Consider the following 21,908-nt stretch of genomic DNA (forward strand, 5'->3'; position numbering starts at 1 on the left):
GATTGGAAGAGACCTTAAAGATCACCTAGCTCCAATCCCCTGCCACGGGCAGGGACACCTTCCACTGGACCAGGCTTTTCCAAGCCCCATCCAACCTGGCCTGGAAGGATGGGAGGAGAGGGATGAGTCTGGGAAGCTGAAGCTCCCTATTTCTCTGCCTTGTCCTGTGCTGTCCAGAATTGAGGGATTCAGTTCCAGAACAGCAGGATGCACAGCCAAATCCCAGGATTACAAATGTCTTCTAGGAGCAGAGAAACAGTAAACAAGAAAGCAAACCAATACACAGAAGATTTACATAGCAAAACAAGCAGTTCAAATTGTATGAAAAGATGCAAATTGAAGCTCACAGCTGGAACTAGAATTCAGTAAAACTGGCATAAACAATCCTCTTACTGGTGAAATGCCCAATAACTGACACAAACAAATGCTGACACTCATCAGAGCACTGCACCAAATGCTGTATGAAAGAACACTGAACATGGTCCCTTCCCCAAAAGGTGACTGTCTGGATAGCTTCCCCCACACACACATAGGGATGGTTGGGAAGCAGTGAAACAACCCTTGTTTGCTCAGTGGGCAATACCTTGGGTGCAATTTGTCAGTGTAAGGAATGACCATTTCCTACCACAGTCCAGCCTGTAAACTGAGAAGTGCTGCTACTCCTTGTGGTGTCTCTGCAAATGGCTGCAGTGCTGAGCTCAGCACAACCCAGACTGCTTTCTTTTAAAAGTGAATTACAGAATGGGGGGCTGGGGGGCAGAGAAAAGCCAGCAGAAATATCCTGCCACAACAAACCCTGGTGTCAGGGAACCCAAGCTCACCCCTGCCCCATATACCAGCCTTGTACAGCACTTGGTAACCCTTTCAGTGCCCACCAATAGTCCTGGGCATAAATGGGTGATGCTGTTCAGGAGCACAGCAGAAGCTAAAGCTTTCAGGTAGTGCAAGGTATAAAATGTTGATGAGCACATACTTATAGATCTCCCTTTGCCAGAGATAAAGGCATTTCTTACCCAGCCTTTCAAAGAGCAGAGACCTCTTTGTGCAGGTAAATGAATGAAAATTTGCTACTCCAAGCTTTGGAAGTAGATAGTACTGAACCACAGAAGACACTCTTGGTGTCTTAATATTCATATGAGGAGCTAGTGTGAATTTACTTATTCTGCTGTCATTTTTCAATATCTTTTTCACTTACACACTTCTTATAATGTGCAGATAATTACCACTGAAAGCCATTTTCATACATGAAACAATGACAAACCAAAAACACAGCAGTTCTTTTTGTGTTTGGCACCCGAGCAATTACTGTAACACACGGGCTAGAAATGGAATAGGATGAAACGGAGTTTTCTGATTTTGTTATTTGTCTGCAGAAATACACAAACAGCAAACCACAGAGACAGAAGCCAAAACTCAGGACAAAGATATGGAAGAAAGAAAAGCTCTCTAATAAATCCATGCTCTGCAGAGCCATATATCTTGCTTTTTCTTTTCCTTTTAAATAAATACATAAATAAAGATAGATAAAAGAACGTATTCCTTTATTCAAGATCAGCAGAGCAAGCAGCTCAGTTTTTGCCTCTCCAGCTCTAGCTTCTGAATTTTAAGTATGATCTCCTGCTTAAAATAACCAAACAAACAAAGGGAGAAACCCATCCCTTGCAGGGCTCTGACTCTCTGTAGTGTTGACAAAGCCCCTCCAAACTAAAGTGTTAATAACCTCTAGAAAAGCCAGGCTCTCCCAGCAGATATTCACTGAAGAACACGATCATGATCATCCCCTAAAGAAGCAGCTGCCCCTTGGGACAGTCACAGCAATAGCTAAAGATTTGGAAGAGATACTAATCTTTTATCAGAATGAAGCCCTTTGGTCCAGGTAGATCTGCTTCCTTTCAGCCTGGATCAATGATCAAATCAAGAGATGTGGGGACAGAACAAACACCAGTGTTTAGGCACTCCATGCACAGACAGGGTAACACATGCTGCTGAGTGTTCAAGCTCTCAGTCAATCATCACAGCTCTTCAGAGGGGAGGCAGAAAGAGCTGACTATTGGAAAGAACAAGGAGACACAATCTGTTCCCCTCCCATCATGGGACAGAAGGAGCAAAGACACAGTTTTACTAAAAATACCCCTCTGAGGGTTAAGTTAAAATTAAACATCAGTGCAGTCAAAAGAAAACAAGCAAACACAATGTAGTGACATCAGTTTCCTGGAGTTCCTGGAATTCTCCTCACCACCCAAAGCCAGGGGCTGGCCGGGGATGCTTGTATGCACTCACACCCCCTTTAAAAATATTATGAAACAAAGAGTTTTCCCTAAAAACACCTGTTTGTGCTATAAAGCAAAGATCAACTCTGCAAGGACAGTAATAATCATTTATTGGATATTACCACTGCATCAATACTTGGCCATAGCTTGATGAATATTGATACTATAACCTTTCACTGAGAAAAGCACAGCTAGGTCTGCAATTTCACCCTGCTGTGATGTCCTACCACACTGCTGTGATCCATGCTCACTGTCCATGCTGGCAAACTTAGCTTACAAGCAATCCAAACTAATTTGGGTTAAGCTTGCTTGTTATGGAAGACAGCATTTTGGAGAGGAAACAAGTGTTTTACACCACTGAAAGACACAGAGCATGGAAGCAACACAGCTGCAGTTACCCACAGTCTTAAGCCCATGGTACCATGGTTAATGCCCCAAGTGCCAGAGATCTTTGATATCCACTGAGGATTCAGCATCTCAGCTTGAAACAGTGACTGCAGGCAGCCACTGAGCCACAGTTCTCTAAATACCACACTGAGAACTCAGCTTCAGAATCAGACTACAACCACGTGCTGAATCACACCAGTCCTCTGCAGCAAGTTTTCCATTTCAGACTTAACCCTTCTTTAGTAGGAAGGCCAGAAAGATGAGGGCTGAAGGCAGTCTCTGCAATACACTCACCCATGTAAGTGGCAGGATGCCTTTTAAACATGGGGCTTGAACGTTCTTTGTAACACCACAGTTCACTTTCAACTCCTGCCAAGAGGAACCCAGCCTGTAAGTTCACAGCACTCGCTTGCAGCAATTAACTCTGAGCTGCTGGAGAGTGTGTACAACTGTGCTGCATTGCTACTGGAATGTCCACAATCAGTTTGTTTAACCAAAGAATCAGCCTGCAAAAATAGGATGTACCACTGTGTGCATGGTGCATTCACACCAGGATACTGTGTGTTTGTCTACTCTCATTTAAAACAAACTAACAAAAAAAGAAAAGAAAAAAAATTAAAAAGAAAGGAAAAAGGATAGAGCAGATCCAGAGAAGGTACTGACAGGGATAAGTACGATGACTGGAGATATGGAATGGCTTTCATATAAGAAAATATTGTTTAAGATAGAAGCTGAGGTGCAAAGTGGCAGAGCTATAAAAACAAAGTCAAGAGGAAGTGTTTAGCTGCTGGCCTCTTGCACCAGAAGAGATGGTGAGCACAAAACGAAACTGAGCAGCATGTCCAAAACAAAAGAAAGTGCTTCTGCTTCTGTGGCCACACTGGGGAGTGACATGCTGTAAGACAGGGCTGACGATAAAGTCTGTGTGAATGGAAAAGGACAGAACACAAGTTCTTGGGGAAAGGGAAAGACAGAGAAGCCATCAGGGGCTTTAAAAGACACACAGTCAGGAAGTCCCTGCTCCAAGGCAGTCTCCTGTCCAAGAAAATGGAGGCAAACTACACCTAAGTCAGCATTATTCTGTTTTCTGTGTTCTTATATGATCCCCAAGACACCCATGTCTGAGGCAGAACACTGCTAGAGGGATCTGTTCTCTGGCCACATTGAGATTCTCACGTAAAGATTTCCACAGTCTCTCAATACTAGGCACATTTCATTGACTAGGGGTAATAAAAAAAATGAAGCAACAAGTGCTTACATTATTTATTTATGGTCATATTACAAGTCTGTGAACAATCTGGAAACCAAAACACACCCAAATTCCAGTGCCAATTTCCCCAGAAGGAGAGGCAGTAGTAGAATGCAGGAAAGTTGCCCTATTACTCAATCAAGGGATCAAGCTATGGAGGTTAAATTTAAGTCAGATATATAGAAAAAGCCCTATCCTCTCTATGACAAAGAAGAAAGGTTACCTGGTATCCCATACAAAATAGTTCACCTCACTTAGAATCTGCACTGCTCAAGAAGAACAAAACCATTGCTGGTTTAGGATATGGTATGCACATGGTAGTGCCTTTGAAAAATTCCCACGTGCAGATACAGAGACACAGCAGAGATAAGAGTTACAGCCTTGGCAACACTGCCAGTATACAGATTCCAGTCTGACTGGGCATTTTTTAAGCCCCTGCTGGATACAGAGAAAAAATCACCACTTCTTAAAATCCTCCTCAGTCTCTTCCTCGAATGCAAGCTGGAGATGTGCTGCCCTGGGCACAAGGACTATGGTTGGAGAAATACTATAAACCTCTGACTACCCCAATATTCCATTTTGCGAGCCCGCAAAAAGGGGCATGAAGATACAGGGACACTTTTTATGTGCAATAAGCAAGAATCAGGTCAAAGTACAGCCCTTGGAGTTGCGAAACAAGCATTTCCACGATACACCAATCAGCAAGAATGGCTGAGAATCCTCCACTGCTCTCACCTTCCCCAGCCTTGCCCCAAAATCATAACTCAAAGAAGGGCAAGTCCTTGCACGTTGCATGTTTCAGGCAGGTTTCAGAGGCAATCACAGGTGGTGAGACTGCCAAACCAAGCTGGATTTTGATGTGAAAGGAGAAATCTGAGAGCTACCCTGCCTGCTTAATGCTGAAGAAAACCAAAGCTGTTGAACAAGCCACAAGTGAGAGAAAGTGAGCTCTCCACGAAAGGTGAGATTGTTATTACTCGTCAGTGCTCCAGTGGTGTTCCCCTGGAAAGGAAGTGACTTCACTCTGACTGTGGATTCAGCAAACATTTTACACTCCTTGGAGAAGAGGAAGTGTTCCTGTAGCTGGTGACATCTGCAATCCTTCCTCCAGCACATGGCTTGGCACATCTCCTCTAGCACACAGTCCATTATCTGCAATAAACATGCGTAGGAGCTCCCCAGCCCAGCACACACTGTTGCTTCTCTTAAGTGATGTATATGCATCATCCTCCTTGGCTTGTGGTTTGGAGACTCAAGTGATTAAAAATAATCACCTCTCTGTCCAACTGTGGGAGTTGCCTGAGCTGTGCATTCTGCCTGAGTGCAGGAAGTAATGTATAACTGAGATGATGCAAAAGAGCCTGCAAAAATCCTGCCTTGGAGCTCTTGAGTGGCAATTCAGTTCAGTGGCTCATAGTGCCACTGAAGAGGCAAAGCCTGAATGAAAAAGAGCAGGGAATATTTATGCATCCTGCTCCAGTGAGTGAATTCATCCACTGAAGCCAGGCTTCATTCAGCTTCCCCCTACACACCTTCAGAGTAAATGTGCAAGTGCAAAGTAAATCCCAAGGGTTGTGAAAGAGCAGTGCATGGCTATGCTAGAGACTATAAAAAGCCCCCCCCCCCCCCCCCCACTTTTTTCCAGCCAAGTCTGAAAAGAAAGCAGAGCCAGCATTTGCAGGTCTGCTGGAACATGGCTCACACACACTCTTGTCATGCTGTATGGAATAAGAGTTTAATACATAATTTATCTACTACACACGCTTGTGAAGTAGTAATTACCCTATGCATGCATAAAAATCAGACAATGAATTTAAATGACCTGTTAAAGGCCACAAAACAAGTTGGTGGCTAAGTCAAGATAATTGCAGCTACCTCTGAGTAATCTGCTATCAGAGCATGCAATGTGTTACTGAACTCATTTCTCTTAGTGAGAAAAGGACCATATGAAACCAAGCAATTCAGCTCACACCTTCTGGTTTACTAATCAAGCTTATAGAACAAAAGAAGTTGATCTTTCATTGTTCTTACCATTAACTACATTGTAAACTATTTATCAACCCTTCTAGTGACAGCAAAACATGGGCAAGCACATTAAGTACTAACAGTTAAAATACAAATTGAGGTTCACAAGTGAATATGTACCAGTTTAGCTGTTAACACTGAACCTCAACAAGCACTTTTCAAGCAGTGGTTCTCACAGGGCCCTAAGGACTTTCACTCCTACATGTCAAAGAAATTTTTTTACTGATAAAGACTGTGTTTGTGAGCTAAGAATCCATGCCCTTTCTGTTAAAAAACCCAAACAAGTACAAGACAAAACGTTCAAGCCCAAAGTTGTGCAGAGATAAGCCAGAAGTAGCAGTTGTAAAATATGAATAATAATACTTCTCTCCATAGTAGGACATTTAGTATTTCTATATTGTAGTGTATGTGTGTATATATCTCTATATCTATGTATCTCACTGAAAAAAATAATTGCTGTTTAGAGCAGGGAAGCAAGTACAAAGGAAAGAATTTAATTTTCATAAATATTAAAACCACCCCAGCTCTGAGGAGCAAGGCCACAGAGAGATGCTATTTGGTAAACTGAGTTAAGTTACTGCTACAGGGCCATTAACAACAACTGGACTATAGTAAAAATGCAAATAAACACTGTAAATCTAAATTCCAACTCAGCAAGACTTTGAGACCAGTCCGGCATCACACCTTGTCTCTGCAGATCTGATAATAATCCAAGCACAAACCATTCTGTGGACTGGGTTGCAACACAGAATCACATACATGTAGATACTGTGCATTTATCACAAAATCAGGCAAAGGCAAGTGCTTGCAGCATAGGTGAGAAACTTGGTGGAACCACTGTTACTCAAAGAAGATCCTCCAAATCCAAGGTGCAGAATCTTAAAGCCATGCACTGACTGACTTGTGAAATTGTGACTCAGTTTTATCTCCTGAAATGCAGAACTGAATTCAACCAAACACCACTTGATTTTCACAGAGCTTTTCAATGCCCTGAACTTACTGAGGAGCGATTTGGTGCTACTCTGCCCTTTCATATGTTGTGTAAAATGGCAGGCTGCTTCTACTGAGTTCTTACAACCACAGTGGCCTTTTCCCTTCTGGAACATGCAAGCCTGATTTATTTTTTTTTTAAAGGAGTTTTGAACTCAAAGCAGGAAGAAAAAATCCATGCCTGTTTGCAACCCTCACAGCATGCTGCCAACCAACATTTTCCCTTACAGCTGTACAACAGCATTCAAAACAGATCCACACACAGCCCCTCCTGGAGACAAAACACCTAGTTGAGAAAACAGTGAGCACATTTCTCCCCAGGAACAAGCAGGAATCTTGCTTTGCAAAGCTGCTGAGGATGGCAGGTTTGGTTTTGTTTAAGTAAAGCTCATTCCCTCTCTAGGCACTGCACTTTGCAGAGGGAAAATAAATAGGCTGGAAAAAACCCAGAATCTTGCAGGGGAGAACCTGCAGGGAAGCAAGCTGTAGTGCAAACAGGGAGGCAGAGCAGGGTTGGGGGTCAGGAGGGCAGGGCTGGATCTGGTGGAGGGAGTGCAGGTACAGCCCTTGCCCTACACCAGGGCGGAGGCAGGAAAAGGGGGCCAGGAGCCACTTTCCAAGAAGGAAATTTCACCCTGCCCAGGATTTCCAAACTGCAATAATTTTCCATGGGCCAATCAGGGAGGAGCAAGGCAAACGCACCAAATTAGGAAAGTAAATACTAGAAGGGGGAGAGGAAAGAGGAGGAGGAGAACCCAGCAACCACCTCCCAAAGGCAGCAGTGGGAGAGGGGTCTGAGTTTCATGCTGAGCCCCACCAGCCCTCCCAGCTCAGCCTTTGGGAAGGAGGAGCAGACACTGTGCCGGCCTCACCCAGCTTTGTGAAGCCACCAAGAGTGCAGAGAGGTGCCCTGGAAGTCAGATGGCCAGAATGCACAGCTACATGCTCCCAAAGGAGCATTCCCTTCTCAGGTAGAAACACCCAAATTACTTCCCAAAGCCTGGCCCATAGGGGAGAGCTGCAAGACCCTGCTGGGGGAGAGGGGAAGGCTGAAGGGGCTGAGCAGGGATGTTTACAAACGTGTCAGCCCCTCCTCTGTAAGAGGAACTCGGAAATGAAAGGGCTTTGGCAAGCGAAACCTCAGATGTCTTTTGAGGTTTTCTGAAGACTTGGCTGGATTAGCTTCTGCTCAAGACAAACGGATGCAATCATTAATCATCCTTAGTAAACACTGTGCTAGGGGCTGAGCACAATTCAACACTACTATTTCCACTTTCTCCTTATGCAAAAGAAACATTCTCAGGGAATCAAATATCAGTTGCAGGCATATGCCAGAGTCAAAAGATACAGCCTCTGTTAGTAACACAAACCACACTGTGCTGCTTTGCACAAGATGACTGAATGGAAACTAACTACCATATGTTGGCAAAGGAACCATCCCCCTCCCCTCCCAGCAACAAGCTTCATCTAAAAGGGGAAGGTTAAATATAAACTAAAGCGGTGCCTGAACAGAGGACTAAAACCACAGCTACCTCCAGCCCCCTCTTTCTAGAATATCTGCACTGCACATCTGTGCAGCTCTGTAAGACGGTCGGAAAAACCCAAACAAGCTCCAGATCATGCAAACCCAAACTGGCTTCATTGTGACATTGAAGTCTCAGTCTCAGCCATGCAGATTTGAATACTACTCACTGAATTAATGCTGCCAGAAGAGATTTGCATAATATACTTTTTTACAAATGTACAGACAAGAAAACAACCCAAAGGCTACTAGTATTACCAGGCACACTCTCGCTATTTTGGTGCCCACACATTTTAAAATTCTAATACATCATCCTGTGCCATGAGTCTCCTTTACTTTGTAAAATGCATTATACTTCAAGTAACAGATTTAACTTTAAAAGATTTCACTGAAACTATGTAACCTCAACTCTGCCGAAAAAGAAAGAAAATATTCCATACAGCAACAGTTCAGCTTATTTCCACTGCACATCCACGGATCAGATAATTTACAAAACAGGATACTCGCCCAGATGTACATTTAGATTGCTACAGCCCCTCAGTACATGGTCAGCATCCTACCCCCATTTCCTTCCATTCCCAGGAAACCACGTGCCAATGGCCACCCTTGTCCCTAACTTCAGATAATAGCAGCACCACCCAGCAACAACAGAATATTACTGAGATAAAAATAAAACAGGCAGCCTTAAGATAGAAAGTATATGCCTGCTTTCTTTTCTCCATGCATATAGGTAGCTCTCAATAAATATTTCTAATTCCACTGCCAAAGATAGACTCTATATGTAACTCTATAGTGTGAAACCAACACTCACGTTTACCCTTGAACCCTCTGAGCTCTTAAACAAAACCCTTGTGCCCTACTGCCAGCCACCAGAAAGGTTTTTAGCAGTTTTCCAACATTTTGAACATCAGACATTTAACTAATTATTTTCAATGGGGCATTTCTTGCACCAAACAAAACAGGGCTGACAGACCGATGTCAGAGAACACATTTTTGAGAATGAACATCTCACCTGATAGTGCCTGTGGGGGATGGGAGGGGACTGACCACGCTCCGGAGATCCGGCTCCGGGATGTGGATCTTCAGAGGTGATATTTGAGGGTAAAGTGGCCGAAGGGGATGTGTTGAGGCTTCCTCTTTTACTTCCTCTTTATGGTATAAAGATGTGAACTGGATCTTTATAACCGTGCTAGGGAATCGGAAAGTACACCTGGAAGGGAAAGAAAGGGAAAAGTCAGTTTCACACATGATAATGAATGCATTTAAGGGGTTTTGTATGCAGTCAATGCATCATTAATTAATTCAAAGTCCACCATTCTCTACTGATTTTCTGCCCAGTGTCCTGGGCAGAATTACTGCTTGTTCATAAAGTTCTGTAAATACTTCACAGCGGATCATGGGTCATCTAGAGATGAGATGCAAGCTGAAGGTTTGGGTAAGTTCAGTAATTTCCTCAAGGCCATATATTCAATCAGTGACTAAGCAAGATGTACTCCTGTAACAACAAACTCTTGGGTTCCTGCAATGTATCAAGGACTAGGATCTATTTTTAATTAGCTAACTGCACACATCTCAGGAAGATCCAAGTCACCAGAAAGTATCAAACCACAAACAATAGGGAGCAAAACAGCCATAAAGTCCAAGCAGAGGAACAAACAGCCTCCAGGTAAGACCAGAGAGCACTATTTGAAGACTTGTCTCCATATATTGTATAACTGATACCCATTTATATTTGTGCACATGATGTTAAAGGATCATCTAGCAGGTTTCAGATTAAAGTACATTCATTTAGAAGTGCCTCCCTTTAGGGTTACAGCTAGCAGGTTTAGAACAGGGCCCCTGCAAGCCTGTGGGGCCTCATTCCTTCTCTAAGTAACACTTCATACCAATTGTTATTTAGGAAAAGAAAAAAATCACACATCTACAAGTGCAGCCTTCAGGAGATGCTTGGAAATTCAAAAGGAAATAAGCACTGACATTTTCCATATTTGAACAGAAACCTTTCTAATTTACAGTGTCTACAATAAGCACAGGGCTGTAAGAGCTAGTGTTCTGCAGTTCTTCTTATTGCACTTTAATTAGACAATCATGTGCAATCAATACAAGCTTTCCAGGGATCATTTCACTGATACTAAGGTTAAGGCAGCAGGAAATAAAAACCAGGTTTCACCGTGGGAAAGGCCAGCAGAGCACAGTAATTGTGCTGGATTCCAGCATCTTGGCTATAGAAGGAAAGGAAGGGATTTGGGTGGTGTTGTTCTAGCACTGTAAGTGCTGGTGTGGGTTGAACAGAATTCTTTTAACCAATGCATTATTGAATCCTACCAGGTAAGAGAAGGTGACAAGCAAGTCAATCTGTTTTTGTGACCACCTTATCTTAATGCTGCTGTTGACAGAAATGCAGCCCTAAAACACGCTTGCTCTTGGTTCTTTGGCACAAGCTGCATGTTGTGCTGTATGTATGTGCTCAAAATTATCAATCAGGCATGGGAAGCTCATTCCCACCTCCCACCTCATCTCTCAAATGAGCTGGCTTAGCATTCAGTGTCTCACAATGGCTCTGCTAATACAAGAGTTTGCATTGCATTTAATTCACTTCAGAGGTCCTGCCACCTGCACTCATTAATGCATTAAATGAGAACATCATTGCTGGCAATGCAGCCTAATTATGCTTATCTAACCCTTCTAAACAGGGTTCCCTGCAGACTCAACATGAAGGCACAGTTCAAAAGAGCAGTGTCCGTGCCTTCAGTGTCTGCCAGCAGCAGGCACCAACCTCCTGAGAAGAACCTGAAACAAGGACGTTGAGCCACTGCCCTGGATTTTAAGCTTTGTACTGCTACATGGATTTGCTTAAAGAGAAAAAGCTCAAAGTACATGTATTTGCAATGAGCATCACATGGACTAAGGCTCAAAACCAGTATGAGCAAAGCTTCATCATTTCTCAAGCCCTTATCAGGGAAAAGCTGAGCTGCCTGTGACAGGAGATGGAATTCTCTGCTGTAACACCAACTGCTCAGCATTTTCCAACACCTGAGTCAAGGACAAATCATTGCAGTGTTCAGTGCAATCCCAGCCTGCTGCTGATCAACAGGCCTGACTGCACAGAGCCCTAAGGCAGTTTTGCAGCACTGCTGAGGCCAGGAGATCCCCCTGTGCTGCCTCATAGCAGTAAGGAGCTCTATCCCACTGACACTTATGTCTTCCTTTTCAGAAGGACCCAGGAATGCAAGATGCACATCTCCTAAACTGCTCTAAGGTGATGGTAAAGTACGCCACTTTACTGATGCTACAGCAATATTAAATAAAAAGTGATACCTGCACCCAAACCACTGTGAGAGGCTGTCCCATCAGCCTGTGAGTGTGGGCAATCTCAAGAAAATCTGTTACTTTTCCAAAATCATGAGTCCACCTGAAATGTGAAATGTAAACTAAGGCAGTAAATGTGCTGAAAAGGCCCATCCAGCACTGCTCTTCCCCGAGAGCCTCCCCAGAGCCACCCGATGCAGCCATGTGATTTACCCACAATCTCAGCCTGCAACTGGGGACAGAAAACGGAGCCTGGGCTGGGCTGACTACACAAGCAAACAATTTGCTGGCTGCTGTGACTTTGTTTTTAGACAGACAGGCTTCCCAGTTCACTGAAGCAGAACTCAGGATGTACAAGCAGCTTTCATGGATTATGGTAACTAGCATGAACATGGCCATTTTGTAAGGAACCAGTCCCAAGAAAACAGGGGAGTGTGGATACATGCAAGGGTGCTCACAGCTTTAGAAAGTCCTGCAGCCTGCTCCGTGCTGGCTTCAGTACCAACACTACCTGCAAAGCCAAGCTGGGGGTAACGCAGCCGAATTTATGCTTTTCCTGATGTAAAACCTGTGACCCAAGAAACAGAAATGCAATGCAAAGCAGATTGTAAATTCCTGCGGAACTCCTCCCTTCCCTCAGGGGTGAGAAGGTGCCCCGGATTAAGATTATTGTTGCAGTCTATCACAACCACCACAGCAATGCAAACAGGGGCACCAGCACAGCCCAAGCCACTGCTTCAAATCGACACAGCCTAATGCTGGGGAACCGTGTCAGTGAAAAATTAGAAAAACATGACTTTTGAAGCATCTTGTCACAGGAAGACCACTTTTCATTACACTGAACCCGAATGAATGCAGTTTCAGTAAGATTTTTCTACTGTTCCCTTAATTACCCTCTTTCCAACCAAGAGGATAAACTTAAGTTATATCAGGTAGTCCTATTAAGGAGTGAGGCACATTAGTGCATGAATTAAACCTTTGAGAATTACACTTCTAGAGAAAATAAGCAGGACAAGACAGACAATCCAAGAAGAACTGAGCATGCATTCCTTGAGATTATTGTATATATTTCAGGTTATTTAAACTGAGTTATACTATTTGATCCATGTTGCATGATTCCTATCAAAGATGCAATAACAATTTTTACTCCTGCTTAAGATTTTCATTATGAGAAAAAGATCAATCTGAAAGCACAGATTAGACTCAACATAAAAAGCATAATGAAGTTAACTGGTATTTCCAAGGGTGCCCAAGAGGCAATTCTTTCAAGCACCTCTGAAATTTCCAGCTGATTAGATGGATGAATTAATGGTCTGCAAAATCTTTGGTCTTGCTACTGGCAAGAAGAGCCTGCCTCAGTTACAGATCTGCTGAGTTTACTCAATAACCTGCTACAGATAGGTACGTGTTGCAATCAATCCCTGGCCATAGAAATCATATGGACTGAAATCACATTTACAGTATGGCAAATACATTGATTCCTTGTGGGAAAGGGTTGCAATTTCTCTAGGATGCCTTGCAAGGCAGTGAGAATAGAAAGCTTTTTTCTTTTCTTTTTAGTTTGTGTTAAAACTCAAAACACACCAACAGCTTCCCCAACCTCCACAAACTGCAGAGAAACAATTCTTGCCTTCTTAGACTACAGGCAGGAGAGGGAGTCACAGCAAATGGATTGCTGGCTCTGTGCTGCCTGCTGGAGTGCACAGAATCCATAGCAAGTGCCTGAATGCTATATATACATTGGAGACCAAGGGGAAGAGAAGGAGTGCACATTCCACACATGGTTACAGTCATATAAAAGATGTTGCTAGAATTTTGTTTGCTTGTTTTACACAAGACAGATTTTTCCAAAAGTTTCCTGGGCAAGCTCCTCCCACTGACAGCACAGCTCCCATGCTATTAGGCATCCTTTATGTGGTGAACCAGTGACAGTGACCACAAGCATTTCATCTACATAAAGTCTGAAAATAAAGTGCTAGGAAACACTAGACTTTACATAAACAGTAACACTACAGCAGACTTCAGGAAAGATGGTTAGAGGAAAAAACCCGACAAAATTACTGCATACCCTGCATGGCTCTATAAAAAGCAGGCATTTTCCTCCTCCTCAAAGCACCTTTTACTCACAGATGCAAAGGGAACGGAGATGCATTTGCTGTAACATAGTACCAAGTTCAATAGAAGCTATTACAGTCACTGACTTCTTTGTTAAAGCACCCTGAGCGGTGTTAGCACCAAATGACTTCTGCCAAGATCTGCAGCATGACAGCAAGAAAAGGCTATTTAAAGATTTTTAATGGAGGCAGGAAACTGTGCTGGATTTATGCTTTTACATTCACACAGAGGAAAAGCACAGTGACAAAAGAAGACAAATCATGAGAAAGCCAAGGTGAAACATATATATAAAATATACATATAACATGCATATATAAAACTTGGAATGATATTTTTATATATATTATGTTGAATATATAAACACAATGTAGCATGCTATGTTATATATAAACATCATTCCAGTTCATCATGCAAAAGGAATAACCAGAAAAGTAAGCTGCAACTACTACACATGCGTTGTAATCAGCAACTTGGTACCATCTTTGTCTACTTTATCTCACTATAATTTATGAAATCCTGTTATTCCTGAATGTTGAGGGTATAACTGCACCAGTAGCATCCCTGGTACAGTGCTACAGAGATGCAGGTCGAGCGAGAAGCATTGTAGGAGGCCTCATTGTAGAAATGGCCTCAACTTGTGCCAAGGGAGGTTTAAATTGAGCATTGGGAACCATTTCTTCCCCTAAAGGGTTGTCGAGCACTGGAACATGCTGCCCAAGGCAGTGGTAGAATCACTGTCCCAGGAGGGATTTAAAAGACGTGTGACTGCAGTGTTTGGGAACACGGAGGAATTTAAAACACCTGTGGATGTGACAGCTGGGGACATGGGTCAGTGGTGCCATCGGCAGTGCTGGGAAAATGGTTGGACTCAATGATATTAAAGGTCCTTTCCAACCTAAACAATTCTGTGTTTCTATCATGTGAGGGGACAGTAGTTCAACTCTTGAGGATGAGGCACTTATCTCTGCAACCAGTAAATACCTTGGATTCAGCAGAAGTGGCCAGCCAGAGCTCTAATCACAGCAGCACGTCATGATGGTACAGAGCTATGCCACTACTGGCTGAAGTTTGACCAAGAATCACCATATAAACCCTTGTAGAAGATAAAAAACCCCAAACAACCCCCACGAAACAGCTGTTTCTCTGAAAATCACTGGTTTTGTGCCAATTACACATAGCTCACCCCAAAGAATACAGTAGTATTTCCATGAATGAAATTCCAAAATCATGTTGAGTTTCTCAGTATAAGTGAGAATTTGCTGTCAGTTATCTCTGTCAGGCTATTACCCTTACCAGCTATTTCAAGATACCAGACATAGTTCTGCTGGAGGGCAAGATGGATACTTGTCATCCTTTCAGTGAATGTGCACCATAAATACCAAAATTTCAGGCAGCAATGAATGTGCAGGTGCTGTACAGAGCAGCCATTACAGAAACATGGCCAGTTACCTCCTGTAACCCATTTTCTTCATCTTCTGTAACCAGCTAAGCAAAGAACCACAAGCCTACATCTATGAAAATCCTAAACCCACTCCCTAGTCATAAAACCCTTTGAAGCAGCGTGAAAGGATGTGCCTTGGACAACATAAAAGACTCACTGGGAAAGTTTAAGCACCTGTGCACCAAAATTGAAACTAGATTTGGTTAGAAAAAGGTAACAGTTTGCTTCACTTAACTAAACTTTTATCTAAGCCCTGAAGGTCTGCCCACAGAGAGATAAGCAAACTGAGACAAGAACAACTAAGTGAGATTCTAGTTTCTTCAAAAACAAGGCTCTGAGAATTGCTGTGACCTCTGCAACAGCTGAGCTGGGAGTATTTATTGACCAAGACTTGTTGCTTTGTGATGCTGAACTCTGCCCGGGGACAGCAGTGCTTTTCAGAACTTCAGCTTTTCTATAGCACAAAGCCTCACTGCATCACCTAGTACAAAACAAAACACTTCAACTGCAAAATACTGAGAAGGATGTTTCCCACTTCAGTAACTAAAACAACCAAACTAATGTTCTCTGCCTTCACAAAAATAAATTCAACCCTTACACCCCCCAATGGGAATAATCATCACAAGTATTTTGCTCAAAATTATTATGTTGCTGGAACTAAGCTGTCTGAAGCAGCAAGGTGGGCAACAGCACAAGTACAAAAACCACCTTTCTATCATAAGTGAATTTAAATTAATATCAGTTTGAATGATTGTCAAAAAACCATACAACAAGCTTTGAAAGCTGTCTGAGCTGTCACCCGAGATTAGGTACTATTCACCCCGCCTTAGCAATAAATAAATAAATAAATAAATAAATAAAGATAATTTCCTGTTCCACTCCCTACCCTACAATTTTTCCCCCTAAACAGCACTTGGTAAGCAATACCAATAAGATACCAGTTATATAATCTACTTGGGTAGTGCTATCTGCATTCCAAACAAAAAAGTAAATTGCATAGAGACTACAGAGATTTCTGGAGGAAAGAAGACAGATACATTTTACTCCTTTTAGTCTAAATACACATCACAAAACAAGCATGTGCCTATCACCATGGTAATTTAAGAGTCAATACAATGCTTTTCCTTACACATCTCTATAGGCTTCGGGACACAGGCAGTGTAACTACCACAGTTTTAAGAGTGATCAGTTAATTTTTGAGATTACTGCAGTTAAAAGTAAAGAGTTTTCAGCATTTGCTATTTCTCTTTCAACTGCTCTACTGCTCTGAGCAGTTTTAGCACAGAAATCCTATTGAAGACCTACCCATAAAGTCCTTTATCAAGCACACAGAGAAATACCTCATGGCTGGTAAAATAATTTGTTGTATACATGAAGAGATAAGAAAAGGGTCTGCAAGTAAATGGTGAAGTCCAGAATCCACATTGTTCTTCCTGTAATGAATCAAATCAATCTGAAGAAAAGCAAGACATGCACTTGGCCAAACAGCAGCAGTACAGGGAAATAAACTCCAGAGTGGCCTGCAAAAACACTTCTGGTATTATCCTACTATTGTTCAGTGAGAGGAAAAGCTAGAAAAATCACTGTTACTCTTTGTAACATAACTGACAGAAAACTAGATTTAAAAAGTACTGAGATCATCTGCAAATAAAGGATTACAGTGATCTCCCCCACTGCTCCAACAACAGAGCAACCCATTGTAATGTTTGGTTATAATTATTCTGTAAGTCACCACATGAGTCTGGATCTGGAGGACTGGTTCCTAACCCCAGAGTTACCCTGAGCTCACAAATCACTTGCCTCGCATGCTTTGTAGCACACTCACTCTATTTAATATATGCTGTCATGCTTAACACTGCAGATACACAAAGGAGTTCATCTGTCAGCCAAGACTGAACCAGAACTGCCTGTGTGCATATGTGAGTGAGCTCATGTTTGAAATAATTAGTTCAATTCAAAATACAGTGGTCTTACCTCCACTTCATGAATTTCAATTTTCTTCTGCAGGGAACTTTTTCCAGAAAAAGTTCCAGCAACTATTTCCATTGACATGTTTCATCAGAGGCACAAGTAGCTGAACATCAGTGTTCTGGGGTCCCTGGCATTACCATGCCTAAGGTATTGCTCCTGTACTAGAAATAATGTAAATCCAGTTTCAGTAAAGGCAATCTCACACTGAAGTTATCAGGAACTCCTTATACCCAGTCCAGTAGAATTATTATTGACTACCCTGTAATTCCAGATTCCTTCTCCTGAAACACATCTGAGTTACCTGGAAATCCTCATCTTTCCTGGACTTGCTGGGATGAGTAACAAGAAACCTGGTAAAATTCTGTGTCTCACATGGATGGCTCACTGGTTTCATCTGCCTTAAAAATAATCTCCCCAAAGAGGTATCAACTGTGTCACTCAATCTCATGTAGATTTATTTTAACACCATCTAAATCTGGTTCTCTGCTGTAAGAGGTATTTCCTTCACTCCACCACCATTCCTTCTCTTCTGCCATTTCCTCTCAGTATCACCCTCGTGCCAACAGTACCATCCAAACCTCTGCACAGCAAGGCAAACCAGGTAGCTGGAATAATTATTCATCTCCTTTTTTGTTGGGACTAAGTTGCCAGGCAAATCAGATCCCTTAGCTTGCCTTCCAGATGGCATCACTAACACAGAGAACGGGGAGGGGGAAAATATCAAGCAGAGAAAGGAGAGAAGAAGGTACCAATAAAAATGTTGCAGATTTGTAATAGACTACAAAAAGACAGAGCATGTAACCACAGACTCAGATTTAAGCATCACATGATCCAAAGACTGCATTCTCCTTTCAGAAAACAAACTGCAATTCATTCATTTTGAGAAAAGCTCTGGTCTTTATCAGGCAAATCACATCAGCCACATGCTGATACTCTCAGTCTGGAAATTTTCAAGACTCCCTGAATCAGAGAAGTCACCATTTTTTAAAAATCCAGCCTAATTATTTCAAATCCCAAGTCACTCAGCTGTGTGACAAGGGGACAAAACAAAGACCAAAAATGTTCTCTGCATTCCAACAGGAGCTTTCCATGGCTATGTACCCATGGCAATCCTCCCATGGCAACCTGCAGGGCCCATCTGCGGGAGCAGGAGTGGGTTTGTGCTTATCTCAGATGGGATACACAGCCTCTGCATGCTGCAAAATCAATGTTTTTTAATACCTTCTGATTCCTGAGCTTATTCACTGAATGGCCTTGAGAAGATGGCTGAACAAGGACAATGCTTCAGGAAAATTCAAAATTGTCATTTCTTGGTCACAGACAAGACATTTTCTTTATGCTCCTTGTTACTGTTTAACTGGAATTGTATGCACGATAAAGACTTCTACCCTTTATGAGAAGGCACCCAGGTTACACTGGGATTTACCTAACACTGCAGATCACCAAGCTTAAAATGAGGTTTCCAACACAGCCAGACAAGATTTCAGATGGGCAAAGAGCATGTGCAGGCAAGTGTATCTACTTAAAACAAATGCTACCAGCAGCATCAGGCAAAACCACAACTTATGAATAGTTACATCTCTTAAAAGCACCAAGTAAATTAGCTGTAATGAATGTTTCTATTGAGCACAGTTGCACAGGGCTTCCCTCTATGCCATTTCATCAAGGTTCAAACAAATTGAGAAACACTTCCACACAGAGGCAGATTTTCAAGTAGGTATTTTAGCAAACTCCTTTTGAAGACAGAAATGTTCACAGCAAAATTTAACCAAACTTCTGGGATTCCTCTCCCTGCCAGCAGCAGGCACACAGAGATGCACACAGAAAATATCTGTGATCCTTCAGTCCTTGCAGACATCCCCCTTCACAACACTGAGAACTGCAAGCTCTCGGCCACTGCCCATCCCAGGAAAAGGCAGTGAGTGAAACTCAGCCAAATACGTGGTGGGGGGGAAGGAGCATAAACACCCCCAGGCTGGTAAGAAAGGCTAAAAGGGAAAAGAGATCCCAGAAGGCCAACCCAAAGAACTACAAAATGCTGATTTGGTTCATATATTATCTTCTTTAAAAGCAAACAGAAGAAGGTAAGCATTTTGGTTTTAGGCTCAAACAAATGGGATGCTAAAAGTAAAACCTTCAGGAAGGTTTGGACTATAGATATCATGCCGTGAAACTCCAACAGTCATTTTAATCTACACATCTTCCCCACAATTTCTGATCTTTCTTAGCAAGCCTTTTAATTGCTGTCAGAGAGCAAATGGATAAATTGAGTTAATTCTTCATTCAAGTGAGAACATTCGAGGCCGTTTCACACTGGAGAATTAGCAGTGAAGAATCAAGAGCTGTATTTTTGTGTATATGTCTTCATTTTACATTCCTTACATCTCTTTATTAATGTTCTGATTTCACTCTTTGAAAATTATTTGAGACATCAAGCACAGCTTTACTTTCAGATTCTCCCCTTTAAGTAAAACAGCATGGAAAAGGGAAAAAAAAGAGCAAATCAGGTAAGATATTATAGGTGCCACTTTTTCAGTGTAATGAAACGCTGCAACGAGGTCAGGGAATAAATTCATGGAGTATCAAAATAGAAGTTCCCAGAAGAACAGGGGAGAAATTGCCAAAACTGCTGAGAAGGGTGTTTCAATCTGCTAATGGAGAGCAGCAGGAATAGCAGGAGGCTCCCTCTGAAGTTGCCACCCTGCTGCCTGGAGCATTAACATTATCAACAGGTCTTCTCCAGATTCTACTATCCCCAGCTTGGCAGGATGCGTTTTATAATAATCCTGCTCAGTCCAATGCCAAAAAAACCCTAGCAGAAGCTGCTCCAATGTTCTCCAGGGAGTCATCAAAGTGCAAATTGTCAAGAATGAGCATTTTCAAAAACGACTTTTCTGAAAGTTTTTCAGCAGCAACTATAAGCCAGCTCTGTCTGATCATTCACCTTATTGCCTGCAAAAAAGCTGAAGGATATTCTCAAAATACCATCACTATCACCAGTTACTTACAAACTCAATCCCTACCTGACTAGGGATTAATTCACTTCTTTTTTAAAAACACAAAAAGCCTCAACTACTAAAACTTATATTAAAACTGATCCTTAAAAACTTATATTAAAATTGTCAAGAAAAATCTTGACAATTTTTTCCAGACGATGTCAGAAACCAAGCCTCAGTGTAATCAAAAGAATATAATTAATAGGTTTTTATAACAAACACCATTAAGGTGAAGGGTCTCTGTTGAAACCCACCACAGAAGTCACCCCTTAAATACTCATGACAACACAACATGGTTGTTACTGGGTGCCCAACCACCGGGCAGAGAGAAACAAAGAGGTGTTGCTGTAATTGTACCTCCTTCAGCTTCACATTTCAAAACACTGGAGTCAGCTTCAAAATATGCCATTCATTCCAAACCAGGAGTGCTGGGCACAGGGCTGCCTATCAGAACACAAATTCCTGCTCCCTTCCCGAGTGCTCCTATTCCTTTGCACACTGCAGGTCAGCAGCACATAGGGCTGGAGTACAGCCAGTGAAGATCTAACTTAAGTCTGCCAAGGTGTTAAATGCAGGAGCCTTAGAAGGTCTTGCCTACAGCCACAAAAATCAGATGCGATTTTACATCAATATAAATTAATCTGCATCAATGGCATCTATCTTTTGATCAATACTGGGTAGGGGTTTTGTTTGATTTTTTTCATTAAAGGCTCCCCAGGGTAAATTCTGGCCCCACTTCCACCACAGCCTTACAGAAGCTGCTCTGTTCTGCTGTCTGGTCCTTACTGTAAACAACTTCATGTCTCTGAGCACAGTTAAGTTACAGTGAACTTTTTTCTGTGTGTCATATGGCAAGCCACGTCTTCACCCAGCACCACACTCTGCCAGACAATTCCACTCTCTCATTTATTCTGCCTTTCAGCTTTTTGATGCTGAAAAGCCCTGCAGTTGCATTCCCAGGGGTGTTAACAGAGAACATTTAGTAAGATGTCCTTAAAGGCTAAAATTAACCATAAAGCTGCTGCTTATTTTGAAGCTTGGGAACAGGGAGGTGTTTTATGTGTCAAAACGAGTGGCCTGACATCAAAAACTTTATATGAAAGTTTGCCACCGAAGAAGTGGGCTGGCACAAAGAGCAGACGAGGCTTTTATTTAAATGAAGTTGGCTGCCAGCACCAGAAAGTTTCACTATCAGCACTGCAGATGCTTGATACCATCTGTAACACACAGCAAGCCTATTATGTTATTTTGTTGTGTGTGTGGTTGTATACATAAAAATAAGGAGAGTTAAGACACTCTATATAACACACAACAGCCTGTGTACTATGGCTGCTCTAATCAGGTATTCCAGCCTGTGGAGGTCTAGATCCTATCTTAACCATTTCTGCACCAGCCAAGGAATATTTGATCTTCAGAGAAAATGTAAATTACGTGCAACGCGTGTGTGTACCTCACTTGTATAGTCAAATCTTATAAGTGCAAAAATGCCTTTCATTGTTAGGCTGGTCAATCTGTTAATTTTTTAGTACATTGTCAATATTGTGTTGTAACTTTTTTTCCTAAAACTTGAAAATGATCGGTATCTTTGACTTGAAAATAAATAACCAAAACTTAAAACATGCCACATATAGAC

At 42.2% G+C, this 21,908-nt stretch overlaps 1 protein-coding gene across 1 annotated transcript in view; it reads right to left on the reverse strand.

Annotated features, from left to right (window-relative positions):
• The window catches only part of FOXK1 (forkhead box K1), a 47,633-nt gene that overhangs the window by 12,052 nt on the left and 13,673 nt on the right, over positions 1-21,908 (reverse strand). The window contains exon 2 of the mRNA XM_062503526.1: positions 9,456-9,653. Coding sequence (XP_062359510.1) covers positions 9,456-9,653 — 198 coding nt within the window. The remainder of the gene's footprint in view (positions 1-9,455; positions 9,654-21,908) is intronic.

Source organism: Cinclus cinclus, chromosome 16 (assembly GCF_963662255.1).
Source record: "Cinclus cinclus chromosome 16, bCinCin1.1, whole genome shotgun sequence".
NCBI lineage: Eukaryota > Metazoa > Chordata > Aves > Passeriformes > Cinclidae > Cinclus > Cinclus cinclus.